The sequence below is a fragment of the Oncorhynchus mykiss genome, chromosome 13 (assembly GCF_013265735.2).
Source record: "Oncorhynchus mykiss isolate Arlee chromosome 13, USDA_OmykA_1.1, whole genome shotgun sequence".
NCBI classification, from domain to species: domain Eukaryota; kingdom Metazoa; phylum Chordata; class Actinopteri; order Salmoniformes; family Salmonidae; genus Oncorhynchus; species Oncorhynchus mykiss.
Window position 1 is genome coordinate 14,849,035 of NC_048577.1, and position 24,244 is coordinate 14,873,278.

Sequence of the window (24,244 nt, forward strand, 5' to 3'; positions counted from 1 at the left end):
CAGGCTCGGCGTTTGTTGTTCAATTGCTACATTTAAATATGAGTTACTATACTATTTTTTCATTTGACCTAGATGTACACTGAAGTGTTATTTGCAGTTGTCACTATGACAATGAACACACCCTGAAAGCACTGGTCTGAACCAGTATCTGTGCGTTAGAGACCTCGTGAATGGTCTAGTGTTACCACCTTATTAATAGGCAGTGTGCAGAAGAATGTTTTGATCAGTTGATTGACAGGTGCAGGCCTGCAGGCCTGCAGAACAATAAACAATAAACTTTCCTCTTGTGTGGATGCTCACCAAGGTTTTATAGTTATGTAGACTATAGTTTATCGTTATAGTTATTGGCTTTGTGGAGGCCCTAATCTCATACACAACACAATTCACGTAATTATCACAACATAAGTACTAGTAGGTTTGAGAACTTGAATGAAATTCATATACAGTTACACTTCCACTTGTTTACTTGACTTTTATACTCTATAAAGTGACTCCTTCAAATAACTTTTCAAGCTTTTTCAAGCAGAAATTTGCATCCTGTAGCACAAACTCAAAAAGTTCTGGGACACTGTAAAGTCCATGGAGAATAAGAGCACCTCTTCCCAGCTGCCCACTGCACTGAGGCTAGGTAACACTGTCACCACCGATAAATCCACTATAACTGAGAATTTCAAAAAGCACTTTTCTACCGCTGGCCATGCTTTCCACCTGGCTACCCCTACCCTGATCAACAGCCCTCCACCCCCCACAGCAACTCGCCCAAGCTTCCCCAATTCTCCTTCACCCAAATCCAGATAGCTGATGTTCTGAATGAGTTGCAAAATCTGGACCCCTACAAATCAGCCGGGCTAGACAATCTGGACCCTCTCTTTCTAAAATTATCTGCAGAAATTGTTGCAACCCCTATCACTAGCCTGTTCAACCTCTCTTTCGTATCATCTGAGATTCGCATAGATTGGAAAGCTGCCAAAGTCATCCCCCTTTTCAAAGAGGGAGACACTCTAGACCCAAACTGCTACAGACCTATATCTATCCTACCCTGCCTTTCTAAGGTCTTCGAAAGCCAAGTTAACAAACAGGTTACCGACCATTTAGAATCCCACCGTACCTTCTCCGCTATGCATTCTGGTTTCAGAGGTGGTCATGGGTGCACCTCAGCCACGCTCAAGGCCCTAAACGATATCATAACCATGAATAAGAGACATTACTGTGCAGCCGTATTCATTGACCTGGCTAAGGTTTTCGACTCTGTCAATCACAACATTCTTATTGGCAGACTCAACAGCCTTGGTTTCACCTGGTTCACCAACTACTTCTCTGATAGAGTTCAGTGTGTCAAATCGGAGGGCCTGTTGCCAGGGCCTCTGGCAGTCTCTATGGGGGTGCCACAGGGTTAAATTCTGGGGCAGACTCTCTTCTCTGTATACATCAATGATGTCGCTCTTGCTGCGGGTGATTCTTTGATCCACCTCTACGCAGATGACACCATTCTGTATACCTCTGGCCCTTCTTTGGACACTGTGTTAACTAACCTCCAGACGAGCTTCAATGCCATACAATTCTCCTTCCGTGGCCTCCAACTGCTCTTAAATGCAAGTAAAATTAAATGCATGCTCTTCAACCGATCGCTGCCCACACCTGCCCGTCCGTCCAGCATCACTACTCTGGACGGTTCTGACTTAGAATATGTGGACAACTATAAATACCTAGGTGTCTGGTTATACTGTAAACTCTCCTTCTAGACTCACATTAAGCATCTCCAATCCAAAATTACATCTAGAATCAGCTTACTATTTTGCAACAAAGCATCCTTCTCTCATGCTGCAAAACATACCCTCGTAAAACTGACCATCCTGCCGATCCTCGACTTTGGCGATGTCATTTACAAAATAGCCTCCAACACTCTACTCAACAAATTGGATGCAGTCTATCACAGTGCCATCCGTTTTGTCACCAAAGCCCCATATACTACCCACCACGCGACCTGTACGCTCTTGTTGGCTGGCCCTCGCTTCATATTCGTCGCCAAACCCACTGGCTCCAGGTCATCTACAAGTCTCAACGAGGTAAAGCCCCGCCTTATCTCAGCTCACTGGTCACCATAGTAGCACCCACCTGTAGCATGCGCTCCAGCAGGTATATCTCACTGGTCACCCCCCAAAGCCAATTCTTCCAGTTCTTTGCTGCCAATGACTGGAACGAACTGCAAAAATCACTAAAGCTGGAGACTCATATCTCCCTCACTAGCTTTAAGCACCAGCTGTCAGAGCAGCTCACACATCACTGCACCTGTACATAGCTCATCTTTAAATAGCTCATCCAATCTACCTCATCCCCATACTGTATTTATTTATTTATCTTGCTCCTTTGCACCCCAGTATCTCTACTTGCACATTCATCTTCTGCACATCCTACCATTCCAGTGTTTAATTGCTATATTGTAATTACTTCGTGACCATGGCCTATTTATTGCCTTACCTCCCTTAACCTTCCTCATTTGCACATGCTGTATATAGACTTTTTCTACTGTATTATTTATTTTATGTTTGTTTATTCCATGTGTAACTCTGTGTTGTTGTATGTGTCAAACTGCTTTGCTTTATCTTGGCCTGGTTGCAGTTGCAAATGAGAACTTGTTCTCAACTAGCCTACCTGGTTAAATAAAGGTGAAATAAAAATGTTTTTTTTTAAATGACCTACCGCAGAAGTAAAGCAGAAATCGAATCCATCACTTCCGTTGTTTGGCTGTGCCCATAGCAACGTTCGAAAATGAGGTGGATGCGATTAATGAATCTAGTGTTCTGTTCTCCATGATGTTCAGATCACAGCGGGTACCAGATCGACCAGGCAACGCATTATGACACGACGCCTCCTGTACGACTTCCATCTGCAACTTCAGGTGCTGTTCAAACCACTTTAAAGAGCACATACAGTAGATTACTCTCTATTTACTTCCTTACTTTACTTCTTTAGCTTTCAGTTGGTCCCTTTGATCATAAGAACCTTTGAGGTTAGCTGTTGCACTATCCTTGCTTCAGGCAGTTAGATTGGGTATGTCATTTTAGGCGAAATTAAAAAATATATATACAAAAAATTAAAGGGTCAGCTCCTTAAGAGGTTATTAAAGAGACACACAACTCAAAGATAGAATGAAAATCAAGATTGTTCATGTCATGACAGATTTCGTGTAGCTAACTTTTGCAATATTGCTATGAGGATTTATGACAATCCAATGTCTAATAAAACATTACCCAAAGGTAGACAGGCAGCACAAGGAAGTTGGCAGAAAAATACCATCCCGGGAAACTATGGTGCTAACAGTTTACAGGGCTGTATTGATTAGGGCAAAACGTAGCAAAACGTTTTACAACGAAACGTTACAATGAGCGTTTCTTTTTGGACAAGTCCAGGTAGTCCCTCCCTGTTTCAGTCTGTTTTCTTCCATTTATTGCCTAATGAACACAATCCAGGTAATATTACCTCATCACGAGGACTGACGATTAGGTGTTTGCTGAAATCTAACCAAGAAATGTACAAATGTAGCATCTTAATTTTAGCCAGTTTGCTACAGCAGGACAATTATCCTGCAGCAATAGGAAATGTGAATTATAATGTGGATTTGATACATTTGTCTGAAATTTCAAAGTGGAAATTCGAAACTTCAGAAGCCTTTTTAAAACCTCAAATGCACTACAAGTTGTACAGGAAAGTTATCCTGAAAAAGGGTGATCAAATTAAGATCCAACATCTGTAGAGTGTTTGCCTCTTTGGCATTTTATACTTTCTCAATGATTTAGCCTTAATAAAGACACACAATATGTCAGAGGTGTAGCAGCAATACTCGGTTAGCATGAAGGTTATAATGGATAACTCTAATGGGACAGATAAGGCTGGGGGAAACAATTTCACTCTAAAAATAAGTTAGTTTCTATTAGAGTGTGTTGTCTACAGTGTGTTTTTTCATTGTCAGCTAGTCATGCTACTGCGTTTGTCAAAAGGATGTGAAGTATAGTACACTATACTATCTAGGTACTATCTAGAACCTAAAAGGGTTATTTGGCTGTCCCCATAGGAGAACCCTTTGCATAGGAGAACCCTTTGAAGAACCCTTATTGGTTCCACGAAGAACCCTTTTGGTTCCAGGTTCTACATGGAACCAAATGGGTTCTATCTGCAACCAAAAATAGTTCTACCTGGAACCAAAAAGGGTTCTGCTATGGGGACAACCTATTGGAAATTTCAGGGACAGCTGTCTATCGTTGTCTCTGATTGGGAATCATACTTAGGCAGCCCTTTCCCTCCTTTCAGTGTGGGTAGTTAACTTTGTTTGTGGCACTATAGCCCTGTAAGCTTCACGGTTGTTTCTTTCTTTTGTTGGCGACGTTTTAAATAAAAAGAAAAATGTACGCTCACCACGCTGCACTTTGGTCCACTTCTTTTGACGGCCGTGACAGGAAACCTTTTTTTAACCACCTCTATTTGATTTGTTTTAATCAAAGTTGATCATCAGCAGCTAACACTTATTTACACAGTGTAAATATTGACTCACGACACACCCATGCAATGTGATGGGGGGGGGGGGGGGGGGGGGGGGGGGGGGGGGGGGGGGGGGGGGGTTTTGGGGCTCCCCTTTCAAGCCACCCAAAACCACTTCCTTGTGCAATCAAGGACCATGTAAGTGTGTGAACCAATAAACCATGATGTATTGTAAGTTGTGTGTGCATGCCGTTCTTTGTAAGTTCACTCTGTTTGTACTGTAATTATGGGAATGAATTGTGTTTGCCAAGTCAATGGGTGGACATGATCTGTAATGAATAAATAGGATGTGTAGTGCTTTCTATTAGCTTAACATATTATATATCCTCCGTATTGTTAGTGCTGATAGTAAGCCTATATGATGGATGGCTTTCTATTCGTTCAACACTCTTTATTAAGCTCATAATTCCCCAGTAATAGCTAGGCTGTCAGCTGTGTTTAATTAGATGTCCTCGTGTCTCCCAGGTCATGTTTCGATGAGGTTCAGGGGGTTGAGGAAGATGAGTCTATTCCCTGTAGGAGAGGCTGCTCTGGGCAATCTGGGCCTTTCTGAGGACGACATCAGGAATGAGATGGAAAATGGTGAGGGATGAAGAAGGGAGAGCCTACGGCACATCCATAGAAATGGAGTTACTAGAATTGTATTCCTATGGGCACAACCACTGTTGAGAAAGCCTGTCCATTCTCCCTGTAGAAATATGATGTTTCTCTTTTCAATCGGTTCAGGACAATGTTATCCATTGAAGTCATATTCTGGATACACTGATTGAAGTAAAATAAGTCACTATATACTATCTTTATAGCTCAATCATAACCCTCCATCACTTCTTATACTTAAATCACAATGATTTAACTCATATATGATTATAGTCATATTTTTATATTACAACTCCGATCTAAAGGCATACTATGATTAATAACCTCACAGATCTGTTTTATCTTGTCTTTGTCCAACAGAGGAACAGAACTTGGTCAAAGAGCTGGTTGCCATGTCAACGAGGGACAGAATCAAGGCCATCCGAGACCTCCCTATGAGCTTTGATGACAAGAAACACATCAGGTACAGTTGTCATGTCACCGTCATAGGTCAAAAGGTGCCTGTTTTCGTACAGTTTTACTATGGAAAGTTTAACTTATGACCAGGGGTAGTAAAATAAGTACTATGTACAAGGGTAGGTAGGTCATCGAGTGTGCAGTTATGTAGGCTTGCGATGTGAGATCATTGGGGGGGAACAGTCGCACACGCAGACACACACACGCACCAACACACATACACACCTTCTTGCGGTATGCGGGTAAGGAAGAAGTGTTTACCATAATCGCATCGGCCAAGTCCAAAGTTTACAGCCACACAGCCAGCCAAGAGCACTGTGCAACTTTTGACAGGTCATATATTTTTATGAAGAGATAACGCTGTGATGCGCGTATCATCATACGCTACATAACTGTATCAGACTGTAATCTTTACGTTTGTTTGATCTCTTATCTCCTAGGGGCCAAGTGTTGGCGTTGAAATCATTCAAAAAATCCCGGCAACTGAACTGCTTTTCAGACTGCTCGACGACTGTCTCACTGGTGAGCAGTTTGACTCTCTGACATCTTTGTGTCTCTCTGTGTGTCCTCCTGTCCTGATGCCCAACTTTACTTCCTGTGTGTCCTTGTACTGCACAAGCAGTGCCCTATTAGACTATGGCAAAGTGCAACGCTTCTTGTGGTTGGCTATCACTAAATCATTATGCCTTTTATGAGCAAGGGTGCCAGGGTGACATTCTGTCTCTGCATTCAGCGACACTTGAACATTGGCAAAAGCAGAAACAGACTGCCACCATGCAGGTTACAATACAATAACGTTCTACTTACATTAAACATTATTACTGTTCCATCATCCACATCCTCTATTGACAATTACACCTATTCTGTGACAGCTGTGCTATGAAATCTATGACAGTGCATTTGTGACATACAAGACCCCCACCACTGTTCTCAGACCAGTCTTCCCCCACAGGCGTTCCGCAGGTGCGGTGCTAACATGACTTTAGCCAAGCAGACCCTGGAACTGTGGCGGGGTACCATGAAGGAGGTCGGGGGTAAATTTGGCACGGGGGTCCTCTCCTACTTCAAGTTCCTAAAATGGCTGCTGATGTTCAACATCTTCTCCTTCCTGGTCAACTTTGGTTTCATCACCATCCCCCAGCTCATCTATCACCCCACGCCAGACATCCCCGCTGGGGTCAGCTTCAAAGGGCTAGAGATACTGACCGGAGCGGTTTGTTGTTGTTACTATTCACGCTACTTCTGGTCGAGGCTTTTGAGTGAATCATTCCATGGCAGCATACGCTACGAATCTGATCAACATATGTGTTATACGACTCCCCGTACTGTAAAGTCAGCATACAGTGAACAGGTACTGTGTGGTAAAAATGTTTTATTTTGATGTATCTATTTTCCCCACAGGGTTATTTCAGCCACACAGTGATGTATTATGGCGGCTACAGTAATAAAACACAAGGGACAGGGGGCCGGTCTGAGTACAATATGCAGCTGGCCTACTTCTTCACCGTAGCAGCCTACATGGTGTTGTGTGGAGCCGCCCTCATCTACAGGTCAGTATGGGATGGGACTGCACAGTGATCATGTAACAGTAACATTGTATTGACCACTATTAACTCTGCTTTGGTCATTTATGTCATGCATGCTTTGGTTTCCGTGTGCTTCTTCATTGGTTTCAAGTGCCAGTAAATAATTTATCAAAGCCAGTTGATCTCAAATGTATGATGTCAATCAAATCCACAATGCCATGACATTCACATCACACCTTTATATATTTATTGAACCTTTTCTTCATGTTTTAATAGTGCGGTAAAGGGACCCTTGTTCTCTCTCGTTCTCTCTGTCTCTCTCATTTCGATTCAAGGGGCTTTATTGGCACGGGAAACATATGTTAACATTGCCAAAGCAAGTGAAGTAGATAATATACAAAAGTGAAATAAACAATAAAAACGAACAGTAAACATTACACTCACAGAAGTTCCAAAAGAATAAAAAATGTCATATTATATATATATATATATATATATATAGTGTTGTAGCGATATGTAAATGGTTAAAGTACAAAAGGGAAAATAAATAAAAATAATAAATCAAATATGGGTTGTATTTACAAGTGTACGAGTCTGCTGTTAATGATAATGCAGAGGAGGTTCCCCAAGGTTGTCTGTCTGTCTGTCTGTCTGTCTGTCTGTCTGTCTCTGTCTCTGTCTCTGTCTCTGTCTCTGTCTCTGTCTCTGTCTCAAAATTCAATTCAAGGGCTTTATTGGCATGGGAAGCACATGTTAACATTGCCAAAGCAAGTGAAATAAATAACAAACAAGACTGAAGTAAACAATACAATTGAATTTTACATTTTTTTATTTCACCTTTATTTAACCATGCAGGCTAGTTGAGAACAAGTTCTCATTTGCAACTGTGACCTGGCCAAGATAAAGCAAAGCAGTTCGACACATACAACAAAACAGAGTTACATATGGAATAAACAAACATACAATCAATAATACAGTAGAAAAATCTATATACATCATGTGCAAATGAGGTAGGATAAGAGAGGTAAGGCAATAAATAGGCTATGGTGACAAATAATTACAATATTGCAATTAAACATTGAAATGGTAGGATGTGCAGAAGATTAATGTGCAAGTAGGGATACTGGTGCTTATAGCTAGTGAGGGAGGTAAGAGTCTCCAGCTTCAGAGATTTTTGCAGTTCGTTCCAGTCATTGGCAGCAGAGAACTGGAAGGAGAGGTGGCCAAAGGAAGAATTGGCTCTGGGGGTGACCAGTGAGATATACCTGCTGGAGCGCATGCTATGGGTGGGTGCTGCTATTGTGACCAGTGAGCTGAGATTAGGCGGGGCTATACTGCAGAGACTTGTAGATGACCTGGAGCCAGTGGGGTTTGGCGACGAGTATGAAGCGAGGGCCAGCCAACGAGAGCGTACAGGTCGCAGTGGTGGGTGGTATAAGGGGCTTTGGTGACAAAACGGATGGCACTGTGATAGACTGCATCCAATTTGTTGAATATAGTGTTGGAGGCTATTTTGTAAATTACATCGCCGAAGTCGAGGATGGTCAGTTTTACGAGGGTATGTTTGGCAGCTAGAGAGAAGGATGTTTTGTTGCGAAATAGGAAGCTGATTCTAGATTTAATTTTGGATTGGAGATGTTTAATGTGAGTCTGGAAGGAATCTTTACAGTCTAACCAGACACCTAGGTATTTGTAGTTGTCCACATATTCTAATAATATGCATATTTTATATTCTTTGCTTGAGTAGCAGGAAGTTGAAATTGGGCACGCTATTTATCCAAAAGTGAAAATGCTGCCCCCTTTACCTTAAGTTAACTTGGCTTTCAAAGACCTAGAAAGGAAGGGTAGAATAGATATAGGTCTGTAGCAGTTTGGGTCTAGAGAGTCTCCCCCTTTGAAGAGGGGGATGTCCGCGGCAGCTTTCTAATCTTTGGGGATCTCAGACGATACGAAAGAGAGGTTGAACAGGCTAGTAATAGGGGTTGCAACAATTTCGGCAGATAATTTTAGAAATAGAGGTTCCAGATTGTCTAGCCCGGCTGATTTGTAGGGGTCCAGATTTTGCAGTTCTTTCAGAACATCAGCTATCTGGATTTGGGTGAAGGAGAAGTGGGGGAGGTTTGGGCGAGTTGCTGTGGGCAGGGCTGTTGACCGGGGTAGGGGTAGCCAGGTGGAAAGCATGGCCAGCCGTAGTAATATGCTTATTGAAATTCTCAGTTATAGTGGATTTATCGGTGGTGACAGTGTTTCCTAGCCTCAGTGTAGTGGGCAGCTGGGAGGAGGTGCTCTTATTCTCCATGGACTTTACAGTGTCCCAGAACTTTTTAAGTTTGTACTACAGCATGCACATTTCTGTTTGAAAAAGCTAGCCTTAACTTTCCTAACTGCCTGTGTATATTGTTTCCTAACTTCCCTAAAAAGTTGCATATCACGGGGGCTATTCGATGCTAATGCAGAACACCACAGGATGTTTTTGTGCTGGTCAAGGGCAGACAGGTCTGGAGTGAACCAAGGGCTATATCTATTCCTAGTTCTACATTTTTTGAATGGAGCATGCTTATTTAATATGGTGAGGAAGGCACTTTTAAAGAATAACCAGGCATCCTCTACTGACAGGATGAGGTCAATATCATTCCAGGATACCCCGGCCAGGTCAATTAGAAAAGCCTGTTCGCAGAAGTGTTTTAGGGAGTGTTTGACAGTGATGAGGGGTGGTTGTTTGACTGCAGACCCATTACGGATGCAGGCAATGAGGCAGTGATCGCTGAGATCTTGGTTGAAAACAGCAGAGGTGTATTTGGAGGGCGAGTTAGTTAGGATGATATCTATAAGGATGCCCGTGTTTACGGATTTGGGGTTGTACCTGGTAGGTTCATTGATAATTTGTGTGAGATTGAGGGCATCAAGCTTAGATTGTAGGATGGCCGGGGTGTTAAGCATGTCCCAGTTTAGGTTACCTAGAAGCACGAGCTCAGAAGATAGATGGGGGGCAATCAATTCACATACGGTGTCCAGGGCACAGCTGGGGGCAGAGGGTGGTCTATAGCAAGCGGCAACGGTGAGAGACATGTTTCTGGAAAGGTGCATTTTTAGAAGTAGAAGCTAGAATTGTTATGGTACAGACCTGGATAGTAAGATAGCCTGCAGAGTTCTATCTCTGCAGTAGATTGCAACACCACCCCCTTTGGCAGTTCTATCTTGGCTGAAAATGTTATAGTTAGGAATGGAAATTTCAGGGTTTTGGGTGGTTTTCCTAAGCCAGGATTCAGACATGGCTAAGACATTTGGGTTGGCAGAATGTGCTAAAGCAGTGAATAAAGCAAACTGAGGGAGTAGGCTTCTAATGTTAACATGCATGAAACCAAGGCTTTTACGGTTACAGAAGTCAACAAATGAGAGCACCTGGGGAGTAGGAGTGGAGCTAGGCACTGCATGTCCTGGATTAACCTCTACATCACCAGAGGAACAGAGGAGAAGTAGGATAAGGGTACGGCTAAAGGCTATAAGAACTGACCGTCTAGCGTTTTCAGAGCAGAGAGTAAAGGTAGCAGGTTTCTGGGCAGGATAGCATAGATTCAAGGCATAATGTACAGACAAAGGTATGGTAGGAAGAGAGTACATTGGAGGTAAACCTAGGCATTGAGTGATGAAGAGAGAGATATAGTCTCTAGAGTCGTTTAAACCAGGTGATGTCATCACATATATGGGAGGTGGAACAACATGGTTGGTTAAGGCATTGAGCAGGGCTACAGGCTCTACAGTGAAATAAGACAGTAATCACTAACCAGGACAGTAATGAACAAGGCATATTGATATTAGGGAGAGGCATGCATAGCCAAGTGATCGTATGGGTCCAGTGAGTGGTTGAGCTGGCCTGGGACACGGCAATTCAGACAGTTAGCAGGCCGGTGCTATTAAGCTAGCAGTTAGCAGGCCGGGGCTAGCAAGCTAGCATAAGGGCCTTAGAGGGATGTCACAATGGGGGTAAAATCTGTTTTTGCCTCCTCGTGCAGTGACGTCGATAGACCAGTCGTGGAATTAGTAGGGTTCCAAGTAGCAGAGGGGTCAAGTCCAATTGGCAAAACGGGTATACTGGTCCAAGAAATTGTCCGGTGGATCAGTTAACAGTCTAATATGCTATAGATAGCTAGCAAGCCACGGTTACCAGAATGGTCTTTCAGGGGATGCCGTGCCTCAGGGGCCTGTTATGTGTGTATTCCAGTTGTGAAGGATCGGCGGGGTTCCGTGCCCCGTACCGGCAGTAGAAGGTGTCTGGATATTGTAGCCGAGGAGTGGGCTTCAAGAGTAGCCCAGGAGCCCTAGCCGGGAGATGGGTCTAGCATGGGCTAGCCCCAGGCTAGTTGGTGCTTGCTACAGGACGGAAACGTTAGCCAGGAGTAGTCAGGTTGCGCCAGGTTGCGGTTAGCTAGCTGCCATGATCCAGATGAAAGGGTTCAGAGTTTGCGGTAGGAATCCGGGGATATGGAGAGAAAAATAGGTCCGGTATGCTCGGGTTTGAAACACGTTGTACAAACTGGCTAGAGCTTTCCGAGCTAAAGGTTAGCTGACTGATAACTGGTAGCTAGTTAGCTAGCTAGCTTCAGTTGAGGTATTCCAGTTTGGAGGTAAATAGAAATACTTAAAAAAAAAAAACAGATCCACACCACATTGGGTGAGGCGGGTTGCAGCAGATTATTTTGAAGTTGAGGTTTAGGAAAATATTAAAAAGAATGCGAAGAAAAAGGTATAAAAAGACATATACAAGACAAGACAAAGACGTCTGACTGCTACGTCATCTTGGATTCAAAACTAACAGTAAACATTACACTCACATAAGTTCCAAAAGAATAAAGACATTTCAAGTGTCATATTATGTCTATATACAGTGTTGTAGTGATGTTAAAGTACAAAATGGAAAATAAATCAACTTAAAAATAAAAATGTGTGTAGCAGACCCTCATGCCACATTGAGTCAAAAGGCTTTTTTCAATCAACAAAGCATGAGAAGACTTTGCCTTTGTTTTGGTTTGTTTGTCAATTAGGGTGTGCAGAGTGAATACGTGGTCTGTCGGTGAAAAATTTGGTACAAAGCCCATTTGACATTTGCTCAGTACATTGATTTCACTGAGGAAATGTATGAGTCTGCTGTTAATCATAATGCAGAGGATTTTCCCAAGGTTGCTGTTGACTCATATCCCACTGTAGTTATTGGGGTCAAATTTGTCTTCACTTTTGTGGATTGTTGACCTCCCCCCTCTCTCTCTCTGCAGCATGGCCAGCTCGTTCAGGAAGAAGTATGTCCTTGCAGACTCAGGCTTGGGTGGAGCCTGGCAGCTCCTGTGTAGCTGGGACTTCAGTGTGACTAACGAGAAAGCCGTACGACAGCGCAAGAACAATCTGCGCATCCAACTCAAGGTCACTTTCACTGTAATCTCGGAAACCAGAACCAAATCTTGTGTGAGCTGGCCAGTTATCAGGCTTTTACAAGCGACTAATGTCACTGTTTTTGATAAACTATTACTGTAGCTTTGTTGACCTCATGGCCATCTCATTACTGTAGCTTTGTTGACCTCATGGCCATATCATAACTGTAGCATTGTTACAAGAAAGAATGTAATATCGCTGAACAAATCCCACATTTGCGAGACTAGATAAATGCCCAGTACTTGTGACTCAGTACTTATCTGCTCTTCCATACATAGAATACTCTGCTCTCTGACTTGTTAGGGGGCCCAAATAGGATCTCTCTCAGATAACCAACTGTGAAATAACTTTGAAATAATGTTTCCATTCCCCACCAGGAGTCCTTATCAGAAAAGGTCCAGGTGGCCCTGCTACCTCTGACAGAGAGGCTGAAGCACTATGGGGTTTTCCTGGGTACCTGGCTCCTCTCCACGGGCATGGCCTTGGGCTGTGGCGCCAGTGTCTACTTCCTGTGTCAATATGACACATGGGTATGGTACATTTTATTAACTTTCATATAACCAGGAAGTCCCATTGAGGTCAGAAGAACTCTTTCCCAAGGGAGACCTTACGTAAACGTTGTGACACGATGACACGTGGCTTCCTGATAAGGCTTGTGTTGTTAATGTATGATCCGGGGATCAGCTGACCCTGATCCATCTAAGTATGATGAAGACCAGGTGGTGATTACTTTGAATCAGGTGTGTTAGTGCTGGGCTAAAACAAATGCCTCACACTGTGTAGCTCCGGGACCAGTGTCGATGACTATTGTATAAGACATACCCTTGTGTACAGTAATTCAAAGTGTGTCATAGTGTATGTGTGTACCTGAGCATATCTGCATCATATAGCATCAATACAATACTCCTTTCCTGGCAGTGCAGGGTGTGGTCTTTATAATGGTGTTAGTGGGACATCATTGCTACACTTCCACCAAATGATTATTCTATCGTTTTTTCAATTTAACCTTCATTTAACCTTCATTTAACTAGGCAAGTCAGTTAAAAACAAATTCTTATTTACAATGACGGCCTACACCGGCCAAACCCGGACGCCCTATGGGACTCCCAATCACGGCCGGTTGTGATACAGCCTGGATTCGAACCAAGGTGCCTGTAGTGATGTTTCTACCACTGATGCAGTGCCTTAGACCGCTGCGCCACTCGGGAGCACCTAAGACTTACCCTACACCATTGTGTCACCACTGATTTATTGTAAATGGAAGCTCAAGTGTTTGTGTTTCCATCAGGAGTGTGAAGATAAAGACTTGGGGAGAGCAGAATCAACAACATCTGCATCATCAAGACTGTTGCTTTGTGACAAGGTGTTAAAGTCCACTGTTAGCCATTGTTGTGTAAATGCCAGCTGAAAAGTACCCAGGGCCTTGGCTCCAAGTCAGAGCAGGTCAGCCGTAGCCATGGTCCAGTGAGACATGGGTGCCGGGCCTCGTAGATGGAAACAGAAAAATCTGAGCCTTTTGTGTAAAACATCGGGGTAAATCTCAAATGGAAACTGGACACTTTATCTTGCTAAAGCTGTGATTGATTAAGTCCAGACTTTAGTGTCTTATCTTTTCTCCAGGCTGGTTGCTTCTATGCACTGACCTGGGAACAGCTCACTCTCTCCAAATCCTCTTTTTAACATGGGGGAAACACAAAACTGTCCTTAGATCAGGACAAACTGACCTACTATGGTATCTTTCCAGCGGACGAGGCAGTCAGCGGACAAAGCTTCTTCCGGCTCTCTCCTGGAGGAGGCTGCTACTCTCCTCCTCCCCTTTGTGGTGTCCCTGATCAATCTGGTCGTCCCTCTCTTCTACTCTCTGTTCAAAAAGATAGAACACTACTCCAACCCTCGCATGCAGGTCTATGCCATCATAGTCAGGTTAGAGATGGACACAAAACACATTTAAAAATACATACACTACCGGTCAAAAGTTTAGATACACCTACTCATTCAAGGGTTTTTCTTTATTATATATTTTCTATATTTTGATTTGTTTAGCACTTTTTTGGTTACTACATGATTCCATATGTGTTCTTTCATAGTTTTGATGTCTTCACTATTATTCTACAATGTAGTTTAATAGTAAAAGTAAAGAAAAACCCTGGAATGAGTAGGTGTGTCCAAACTTTTGACTTCTACTGTATATTGAAATCGATTGATCAAAACTATTTGCTCAATGATCAATTTAAAGCAATGGATGAATTAAATATTACAGTAATGCGTAAATTCTAAATATGCTTAATAAAATATCAGAAAAGAACAGAAAGGTCATATACTGTACAAGGTTTTAGAAGACTGATGTTTTGAATGCCCTTTTCTTTTTTAGAAATGTCATTCTCAAGATGTCCATTCTGGGTATTCTCTGCTACTACTGGATGAAGGATGTGGCCAATACATTTTCAGTAAGTCCTTTAAAACCAAATCACATGCATGCTTTCAAATATGTTTTTGGTTGTCACTGATATGTACTGTGTGTTCATTCACCACTGTGATTCCAATCGTTTGTCTTAGTGCTGGGAGTCCATCGTAGGACAAGCCTTGTACAGACTGGTTATTATGGACTTCCTCTTCATAATGTTAGGATCCTTCTTTGGAGAGTTCTTGAGCAAGTGAGTGGCATTTTCCCATTACGTGTTCACTTAAAGCTAAAAATGCTACAGTATGCAGTAGAATTCTATACTGTAACTCATCTTTCTGTTTGGAGGGAAGGTTTCATTTGAAAAATGCTCTTCTGTAACTCCTTAGTTCTCTTCTCCACCAGTGTCATTGGGACTAAATGCATACAGAGCCTGGGAGTTCCAGAGTTTGACGTTGCCAGGAATGTCCTTGACCTGATCTATGCACAGACCCTGGCATGGTATTTCATTACACTGTACTCTACTCTACTGTACTCTACTGTACTGTACTGTACTTTACTGTACTCTACTGTACTCTACTGTACTGTACTGTACTCTACTGTACTGTACTCTACTGTACTGTACTGTACTCTACTGTACTGTACTCTACTGTACTGTGCTCTACTGTACTGTGCTCTACTGTACTCTACTGTACTGTACTCTACTGTACTGTACTCTACTGGACTGTACTCTACTGTACTCTGCTCTACTGTACTCTACTGTACTGTACTCTACTGTACTGTGCTCTACTGTACTGTGCTCTACTGTACTCTACAGTACTGTACTCTACTGGACTGGACTGGACTGTACTGTACTGTACTGGACTGTAATCTACTCTACTGTACTATACTATACTCTACTGTACTGTACTGCACTGTACTCTACTGTACTGTACTGTACTTGACTGGACCCTACTGTACTGTACTCTACTGTACTGTACCATACTGTACTGTGTTCTAATCTACTCTACTGTACTCTACTGTACTGTGCTCTAATGTTCTCTACTCTACTCTACTGTACAGTGCTCTAATATACTCTACTCTACTGTACAGTGCTCTAATGTACTCTACTCTTCTGTACAGTGCTCTAATGTACTCTACTCTACTCTACTGCACAGTGCTCTAATGTACTCTACTCTACTGTACTGTGCTCTAATTTACTATACTCTACTGTACTCTACTGTACTGTACTGTACCGTACTGTACTGTGTTCTAATGTACTCTACTCTACTGTACTCTACTGTACTGTGCTCTAATGTTCTCTACTCTTCTGTACAGAGCTCTAATATACTCTACTCTACTGTACAGTGCTCTAATGTACTCTACTCTACTGTACAGTGCTCTAATGCACTCTACTCTACTGTACAGTGCTCAAATGTACTCTACTGTACAGTTCTCTAATGTACTCTACTCTACTGTACAGTGCTCTAATGTACTCTACTCTACTGTACTGTGCTCTAATTTACTATACTGTACTATACTCTACTGTACTGTGCTCTAATTTACTATACTCTACTGTACTGTGCTCTAATGTACTCTACTGTACTGTGCTCTAATGACCTCTACTGTACAGTACTCTACTGTAGTGGACTCTACTGTACTCTACTCTAATGTACTGCTCTAATGTACTCTACTGTACTGAACTGTGCTGTCCTCGACTCTAATCTCTGTTCATCTATAGCTCCATCTATTTTCATAGTAAACATAACACAACTGTGGATGAGATATGGTCAATTCTTATAACCATGTTTTTCTGTCTGCAGGATCGGAATCTACTTCTCTCCCCTCCTCCCAGTGATACAGATAATCAAGTTCTTCATCCTCTTCTACCTAAAGAAGGTAACCTGTTCAGTATGGTTCTTCTTCTACACTACTGATGATGCGCTCCCCAAATTTCACCAGGCTCACTGTTCATTAACTCTTGGAAGTGCTTGCACAAAGGATAGTAACATCTCATCCTGTGTTCTTGGAATCTGAATATCTGGACTTGTCCAGTGACTGCTGAGAAAGATCAGCTGACAACAGGGGAAAGTCTTTGTGGCGGCACGGAGAGACGGCTGACAGGAGGGAATAGACCCCACTGGGACAGTCATGGGGTAGCTTCCCATTTCTGTAGTTTCCCATGCTTCGCAGTATGTTGGAAACACCCGCTTTTAGCTACAGAAAGTCAACATACGAGAATACCCCTAGAGTCTGCGAGAGCGGGGGCGGAAGATGACTCATCGGCTGACAACATGGTAACGACTGGACCGGAAACGACTACGAGTAATGAGAGCACAGCACAAGAGAACACCACAGCAACTGTCACAAGTTCTGCTGCAACAGCGGGCCACAAACAGATGCAGGTATGTGTCTGTGGTTGGAGGAAAGTTACATCACACCATGGGTTGAGGATCCACCAGGGGAAGAAGGGGTGTTTGGGTAAAGAGAGACAGAGGCCTCGCATTGATTACTTTCTGCGAAAGCGATCAAATCAGTCGAATGAAGCACAGCAACTGGACGCAAACCATAGTTTGCAGTGCATCAGCACCACTGTCATGGAGGACGTAAACTCAAGCACCGAAGTAACAACTGAGGTGGAACCAACAACAGGAGTGGAACTCACCGAGCCTCCCAGACCTGCAGTCGAGAGGAGACTACCAGGGCACAGGCCGTATGTGAAGTGGCCTGGCGCCAGTGACAAGAAGTTGTGGGAAACAGTGAATACTGACCTTACCTTGACCCTCGAGAAACTTCGAGGCACAGTGGAGAAGAAGTTGGAGAGGATGGGGGACATTATCTATGAGTACGGGACAGAAAGATTTGGAGTGGAAGAGGCAAAAGGCGGGAGAAAGGTTCCAACCCCACCAGTTTCCAGGAGGCAACAAGAAATCAAGCGCCTCGTTCAAGAAAGGCGACAGCTTAAGAAACAGTGGAAGAAGGCCTCGGAAGTGGAAAAGGAGGGCATAGAGGCACTTCAGGCTGATATCAAAACCCGGTTGGCATCCCTCCGCAGAGCAGAGAACCTACGGAAACGCAGAAGGAAGAAAGAACAAACTAGAACTCGATTCTATAAAGATCCCTTCAAGTTCCTTAAAAGTCTCTTCACGAAGGAAAAAAGTGGAGCTCTAAAAACAACAAAGAAAGACCTAGAGGAGCATCTGAGAACAACAAACTTTGACTCAAAGCGACATGAACATCTGGCCATCCCATCAGAACCCCCGGAACATCATATTGAGACCAGCCCTCCGACATGGAAAGAGGTGGAAAACACAGTTCGATGGGCAAGAACAGCATCAGCCCCGGGGCCAAATGGAGTCCCGTACAAAGTGTATAAGAACGCACCAGACGTCCTGAGGTTCCTCTGGAGGCTTATGAGAACAGCTTGGAAAAATAAGATAATACCCAAAGTGTGGCGTAGGGCAGGCGGGGTCCTGATCCCTAAGGAGAAGGATGCAGTGAACATCAGCCAATTCCGCCCAATCTCCTTACTGAATGTCGAGGGTAAAATCTTCTTTAGGGTCATTGCCCAGAGGATGGCCGAGTACCTGCAAAGGAATGCGTACGTCGATACATCTGTACAGAAGGCAGGAATATCAGGGTTCTCTGGCTGCTTGGAACATTCCAGCATGATCTGGCACCAGATCCAAATGGCCAAGGTGGAAAAAAGGGACCTCCATGTAGTCTTTCTTGACCTCGCCAATGCATTTGGCTCTGTGCCCCATGAACTCCTGTGGTCTGCCTTCAGATTTTTCCACATACCGGACACCATCACAACCCTGGTGAAGTCGTACTTCCAGGATCTGCAGTTCTGCTTTACCACCTCAGAGTTCACCACCGCATGGCAGTGCCTGAATGTAGGTATAATGGCGGGATGTACCATTTCTCCGTTGGCATTCATAATGGCAATGGAGGTTATCATCAGATCCTCAAAATGGGTTGCTGGTGGACAGCGGGTCGACTCTGGTTTCCGCCTCCCTCCACTCAGAGCCTACATGGACGACATTACAACATTGACCACCACTGTCCCATGCACCAGGAGACTGCTCCGAAAACTCGAGGAGAACATCAGCTGGGCCCGTATGAAGATTAAACCATCCAAGTCACGCAGCATCTCGATTGTGAAGGGAGTACTCTCTGACCTGAAATTCTTCATCGGAGATGACCAAATCCCAACAGTGTCTGAGCAGCCGGTAAAAAGCCTTGGAAGGTGGTATGATGCAAGCCTGAAGGACAAAGACCAGGTGCAACAGCTGCGCAAAGACATCAGTAGTAGCCTACAGTCCATCGACAACACCCAGCTACCTGGAAAGTTAAAGGCCTGGTGTCTACAGTTTGGTCTCCTACCCCGGGTGTTGTGGCCCTTAGCAGTGTATGAGGTTCCAATCTCAACAGTGGAGAAGATGGAAAGAGGAGTCACAGGCTACTTAAAGAAGTGGCTCGGAGTTCCACGATGCCTTACCACCATAGGCCTCTATGGAGATGGTGTCCTCAAGCTGCCCCTCACCAGTCTAACAGAGGAATTCAAGTGTTCAAAAACCAGGCTCCAGATGACACTGAATGAATCTCGAGACCCAGTGGTGAGCAACAACGCGCCGACCTTGGCAACTGGGCGCAAATGGAGGCCAGGAAAAGCAGTCCAGGAGGCAACAGCAGCACTCAGACATGCTGACATTGTGGGTCATGTTCAGCAAGGGAGAGGAGGCCTTGGGCTAACTAGCCGTGCTGCTTGGAGTAAGGCCACTGCACCAGAGCGGCGGAAGATGGTAGTGCAGGAAGTACGCCATCAGGAGGAGGCTGCAAGGTGGGCCAAGGCAGTCTCTCTTTCCAAACAGGGACAGTGGACTCGATGGGACAGTGTGGAGAAGAGGAAGATAAGCTGGAAGGATCTGTGGGCCATGGAAGCGAGGCGGTTGAGCTTCTCCATCAGAGCAACATATGACGTCCTTCCAACACCAGTTAATCTTCACCAATGGTATGGTGAAGATCCGGACTGTGCCCTCTGTTCCATGCCAGCCAACCTCAGGCACATTCTCACAGGGTGTAAAACAAGCCTCACTCAAGGACGCTACACTTGGCGTCACAACCAAGTCCTTAAAAACCTTGCGTCCGCCCTGGAGGACAAGCGAGCTGCCACCAACTCCCTACCACCCCCAGCAGCATCACACCCCTTACGGACAAACTTTGTCCGCGAAGGGGCTAAACCACCGAAGCGCGGCTCGACACCATTAGAGCGAGACCAGCTGCGCTTGGCCCGCGACTGGAAAATGCTAGCTGACATTGGCCGGCAACTTGTGTTTCCTCCGGAGATCGCGACCACCACCCTAAGACCTGACATGGTGCTCTGGTCCCGTTCACTCAAGAAGGTCTTCATCATTGAGCTCACAGTACCCTGGGAGGACTCAGTAGATGAGGCTTATGAGCGAAAGCATCTGCGCTATGCCGATCTAGCTGCCGAAGCACGGCATCATGGCTGGAACACAGAAGTCCGACCAGTGGAGGTGGGCTGCAGAGGTTTTGTGGCAACATCTACAACCAGACTGCTTAGAGACCTTGGAATTAAGGGCCAGAGCCAGCGTTCGGCAATCAAAGCTGTATCGGAGGCGGCAGAAGGCAGCAGTCAGTGGCTCTGGATGAAGAGGAAAGACCCCAGCTGGGCCCCGAAGTGAGAGGGCCAGGAGGTATGCGGTCAACAATGCTTGACTCAGGGAGGAGGATGCCCCTGCCATGCATAGTCCCATGGGATGTTGGCTATCATCAACAAGGCAACTCCTATGACTAATTGGGAATGGGACGCAAGCGTAGGATTGATCACCCTATCGCTGGCCGCCTTTGGGGAGGGTGTATAGTGTGAAAGGCCGAAACACCCTAGGAACCAAAGGTACACTACTGATGATGCGCTCCCCAAATTTCACCAGGCTCACTGTTCATTAACTCTTGGAAGTGCTTGCACAAAGGATAGTAACATCTCATCCTGTGTTCTTGGAATCATTCTACCTAAAGAAGGTAACCTGTTCAGTACGGTTCTTCTACCTAAAGAAGGTAACCTGTTCAGTATGGTTCTTCTACCTAAAGAAGGTAACCTGTTCAGTATGGTTCTTCTACCTAAAGAAGGTAACCTGTTCAGTATGGTTCTTCTACCTAAAGAAGGTAACCTGTTCAGTACGGTTCTTCTACCTAAAGAAGGTAACCTGTTCAGTACGGTTCTTCTACCTAAAGAAGGTAACCTGTTCAGTATGGTTCTTCTACCTAAAGAAGGTAACCTGTTCAGTATGGTTCTTCTACCTAAAGAAGGTAACCTGTTCAGTGTGGTTATTCTACCTAAAGAAGGTAACCTGTTCAGTATGGTTCTTCTACCTAAAGAAGGTAACCTGTTCAGTGTGGTTATTCTACCTAAAGAAGGTAACCTGTTCAGTACGGTTCTTCTACCTAAAGAAGGTAACCTGTTCAGTGTGGTTATTCTACCTAAAGAAGGTAACCTGTTCAGTATGGTTCTTCTACCTAAAGAAGGTAACCTGTTCAGTACGGTTCTTCTACCTAAAGAAGGTAACCTGTTCAGTACGGTTCTTCTACCTAAAGAAGGTAACCTGTTCAGTACATTTTTAGTATGGCCATGTGACCCCTGCAGGAATTGCTAGCGCAGCACTCCATCCAACTGTGCCACACAGGACCATGGCTGACTCAGGTGACAGTAAGCTGAACCTTGGTGTTGATTCTCTGCCCTAGATACCATGCCATAGCAGAATGGGCCAGGCTCGTGTTACTCTCTTCTGAAGAGGATGCTGAATGTTTCATGACAAGGTTGAATGGCATAGAATTAGCTCTATTTATAGATGGTAGCGATGGTCACTAGGATTTTCCAATACAATGATGAAACATATATGAGTGTCCTGGAAATGAAAAGAGAGATGTTTTCCCTGTGGTACATACAGGGAAATCATTACATGTTCATCAACAAAACTACGTGGAAGGTGTCTGCAATAAAGGATTTAGTTGATCAAATACAATAACATGATACCAGTTAAAGGTCCCCAAAGCACACACATCCCTGGGTCGCTTTTCAGTTCGCTGCAGCCAGCGACTGGAACAAGCTGCAACAAACACTCCGACTGGATCGTTTTATCTCCATCTCTTCATTCAAAGACTCGATCATGGACACTCTTACTGACAGTTGTGGTTGCTTTGCGTGATGTAATGTTGTCTCTACCTTCTTGCCCTTTGTGCTGTTGTTCTGTGCCCAATAATGTTCGTACCATGTTTTGTACTGCTACCATGTTGTGTTGACATGTGTTGCTGCCTTGCTTTGTTGTCTTAGGTCTCTCTTTATGTAGTGTTGTGTTGTCTCTCTTGTTGTGATGTGTGTTTTGTCCTATATTTATATATATTTTAAATGTTTAATCCCAGCCCCTTGTCCCCGCAGGAGGCCTTTTGCCTTTTGGTAGGTTGTCATTGTAAATAACAATTTGTTCTTAACTGACTTGCCTAGTTAAATAAAGGTGAAATAAAATACAAATAAATACCTCCCTGACAAATCAATAATGACTTTATTTCTGGATAATGTGCAGGTTAAATGTTACTCTCAGTTCTCCCTTATTGTCAAAGGTCATTGTTTGTTCACCTGTTCATCAAATCGTGCCATTGCCAAGACACCGTGACCAGGCTCCTCCTCTCTCTATCTCCCTCTCCAGCTCTGTAATGCCCGGTCTATACTTTGTGTCCTCCAGGTCAGCCTGACCCAGAACTGCCAGCCCCCCAGGCGAGCCGGCAGGGCGGCTCAGATGCAAACCATCTTCATCGCTATCCTCTTCTTCCCTTCCTTCGTGGGGGCTCTGTCCATGGTGGCCTACACCGTGTGGACGTAGGTGTATAAGCGGTCAGGGCAAGGCTAATCTAGGGACTTATGTTATGTTAAGGCTGTCATAGATTGTAGCTATATGGAGTGGTTCAGATTCCATCTAGTTCTGGATAAATATGGCTCGTTCAGAAGAACTGGAGTCTGTCATTAATTGATAACCAAGAGCTAAACTTGATTCAGATTTGGTTTAATTTTAGGGGCTGATATAGTCCGTGTAATCATGCTGTTTGATTAGCAGCTATTCAAAAGCATGACGCTATACTCAAACCTTCTAGTAAGAAAGTTGAAAATGTGCTGAAAGTTGGATGATTGAAAGTTGGTTGACTTTGGCTCCTTTTCTCTGACCTAAGCATTTCAAACTGCCATGTCTCCCCTGATCCCTCCCACAGTCTGCCCCCCTCAGACAAGTGTGGGCCCTTCAGGGGCCTCAACACCACCTTCAGTGCAATACAGATCTGGATGGACGATTTGAACAGGGTGGATGCGTTTCAGTGGACTGTCTGGATCTACCAGCACGTCATCAGGAGTGAGATATTCTACTTCCTGATCTCCCTCATCATCCTGTGAGTTCATCTTTGTTCATGTTGAGGTGGTTATGTTGGGTAAAAGTTGTGTTTAGGAAGGTAACAAGTAGTTTTAAAGCACAGTCTTACGGTAAAGTGACAGTTGTCTTGAAAACGTGATATAAGGCATATAAGTCATAAACTTAACTTGATCATGATTCCTAGAAATGATTGATCGTTTGAGCTGTTTGTCAAAAGATTGACTTGTACATTTTGCTAGTCACTCTTATCCATAGACTTACAGGAGCACTTAGGGGGAAGTGCCTTGCTCAAGGGCACATCGGCCGATTTTTCACCTAGTCAGCTTAGTGATTCAAACCAGCGACCTTTCGGTTACTGGCCCAATGCTCTTCACCGCTAGGCTACCTGCCTTGAAGCAGTATACCAAAGTCCTATCAAGCAACGCATTCAGCTTTTATAGCGTTGTCTACCGGATCAAGTCTTCAAATACAATCTAGTGGCACTTTATGACATTAAGTGCCTACTTTGCCCTTTCACATACTGTAATACAAACTCACTGACTGACCTCCTTTCCACAGTGTCTTCATTTACATCTTCAGGCAGATCACTCAGGGACGCCAGCTGCTTATCACTCTACTGAGACAGCAGATTGTTAATGTGAGTTCTGGTGAGCTGTCTGGTCTGACGTGTCTCGTCCATCAGAGCTGTTGTGTCCGAAGTGGTTGTGTCTACGTTATGATGTTGTTGAAGTGTTGGAATAATATATTTAGCTGATTTCATTTGAATGTGCAGTGTTGATGTTGTTCATTTGTTGTTTTTATGAATTGTATTGACTGTCTAGAACTTTCTCGCTCTCTCTTTCACTCCCTCTCTGGTTGTCTCTCTCTCGCTCTCGCTCTCTCTCTCT

The 24,244-nt window shown here is 44.1% G+C and overlaps 1 protein-coding gene across 2 annotated transcripts in view; it reads left to right on the plus strand.

Moving 5' to 3' along the window:
* Positions 1-24,244, plus strand: part of LOC110485738 (transmembrane channel-like protein 5) — a 31,613-nt gene that overhangs the window by 5,495 nt on the left and 1,874 nt on the right. For both annotated transcript variants that reach the window (XM_021556892.2, XM_021556891.2), the window contains exons 4-19: positions 2,822-2,899; positions 5,002-5,118; positions 5,494-5,596; positions 6,030-6,111; positions 6,542-6,802; positions 6,991-7,139; positions 12,386-12,530; positions 12,917-13,069; positions 14,284-14,462; positions 14,911-14,986; positions 15,096-15,193; positions 15,346-15,441; positions 16,743-16,818; positions 22,683-22,816; positions 23,203-23,376; positions 23,916-23,994. In XM_021556892.2, coding sequence (XP_021412567.2) covers positions 2,822-2,899; positions 5,002-5,118; positions 5,494-5,596; positions 6,030-6,111; positions 6,542-6,802; positions 6,991-7,139; positions 12,386-12,530; positions 12,917-13,069; positions 14,284-14,462; positions 14,911-14,986; positions 15,096-15,193; positions 15,346-15,441; positions 16,743-16,818; positions 22,683-22,816; positions 23,203-23,376; positions 23,916-23,994 — 2,000 coding nt within the window. The remainder of the gene's footprint in view (positions 1-2,821; positions 2,900-5,001; positions 5,119-5,493; positions 5,597-6,029; positions 6,112-6,541; positions 6,803-6,990; positions 7,140-12,385; positions 12,531-12,916; positions 13,070-14,283; positions 14,463-14,910; positions 14,987-15,095; positions 15,194-15,345; positions 15,442-16,742; positions 16,819-22,682; positions 22,817-23,202; positions 23,377-23,915; positions 23,995-24,244) is intronic.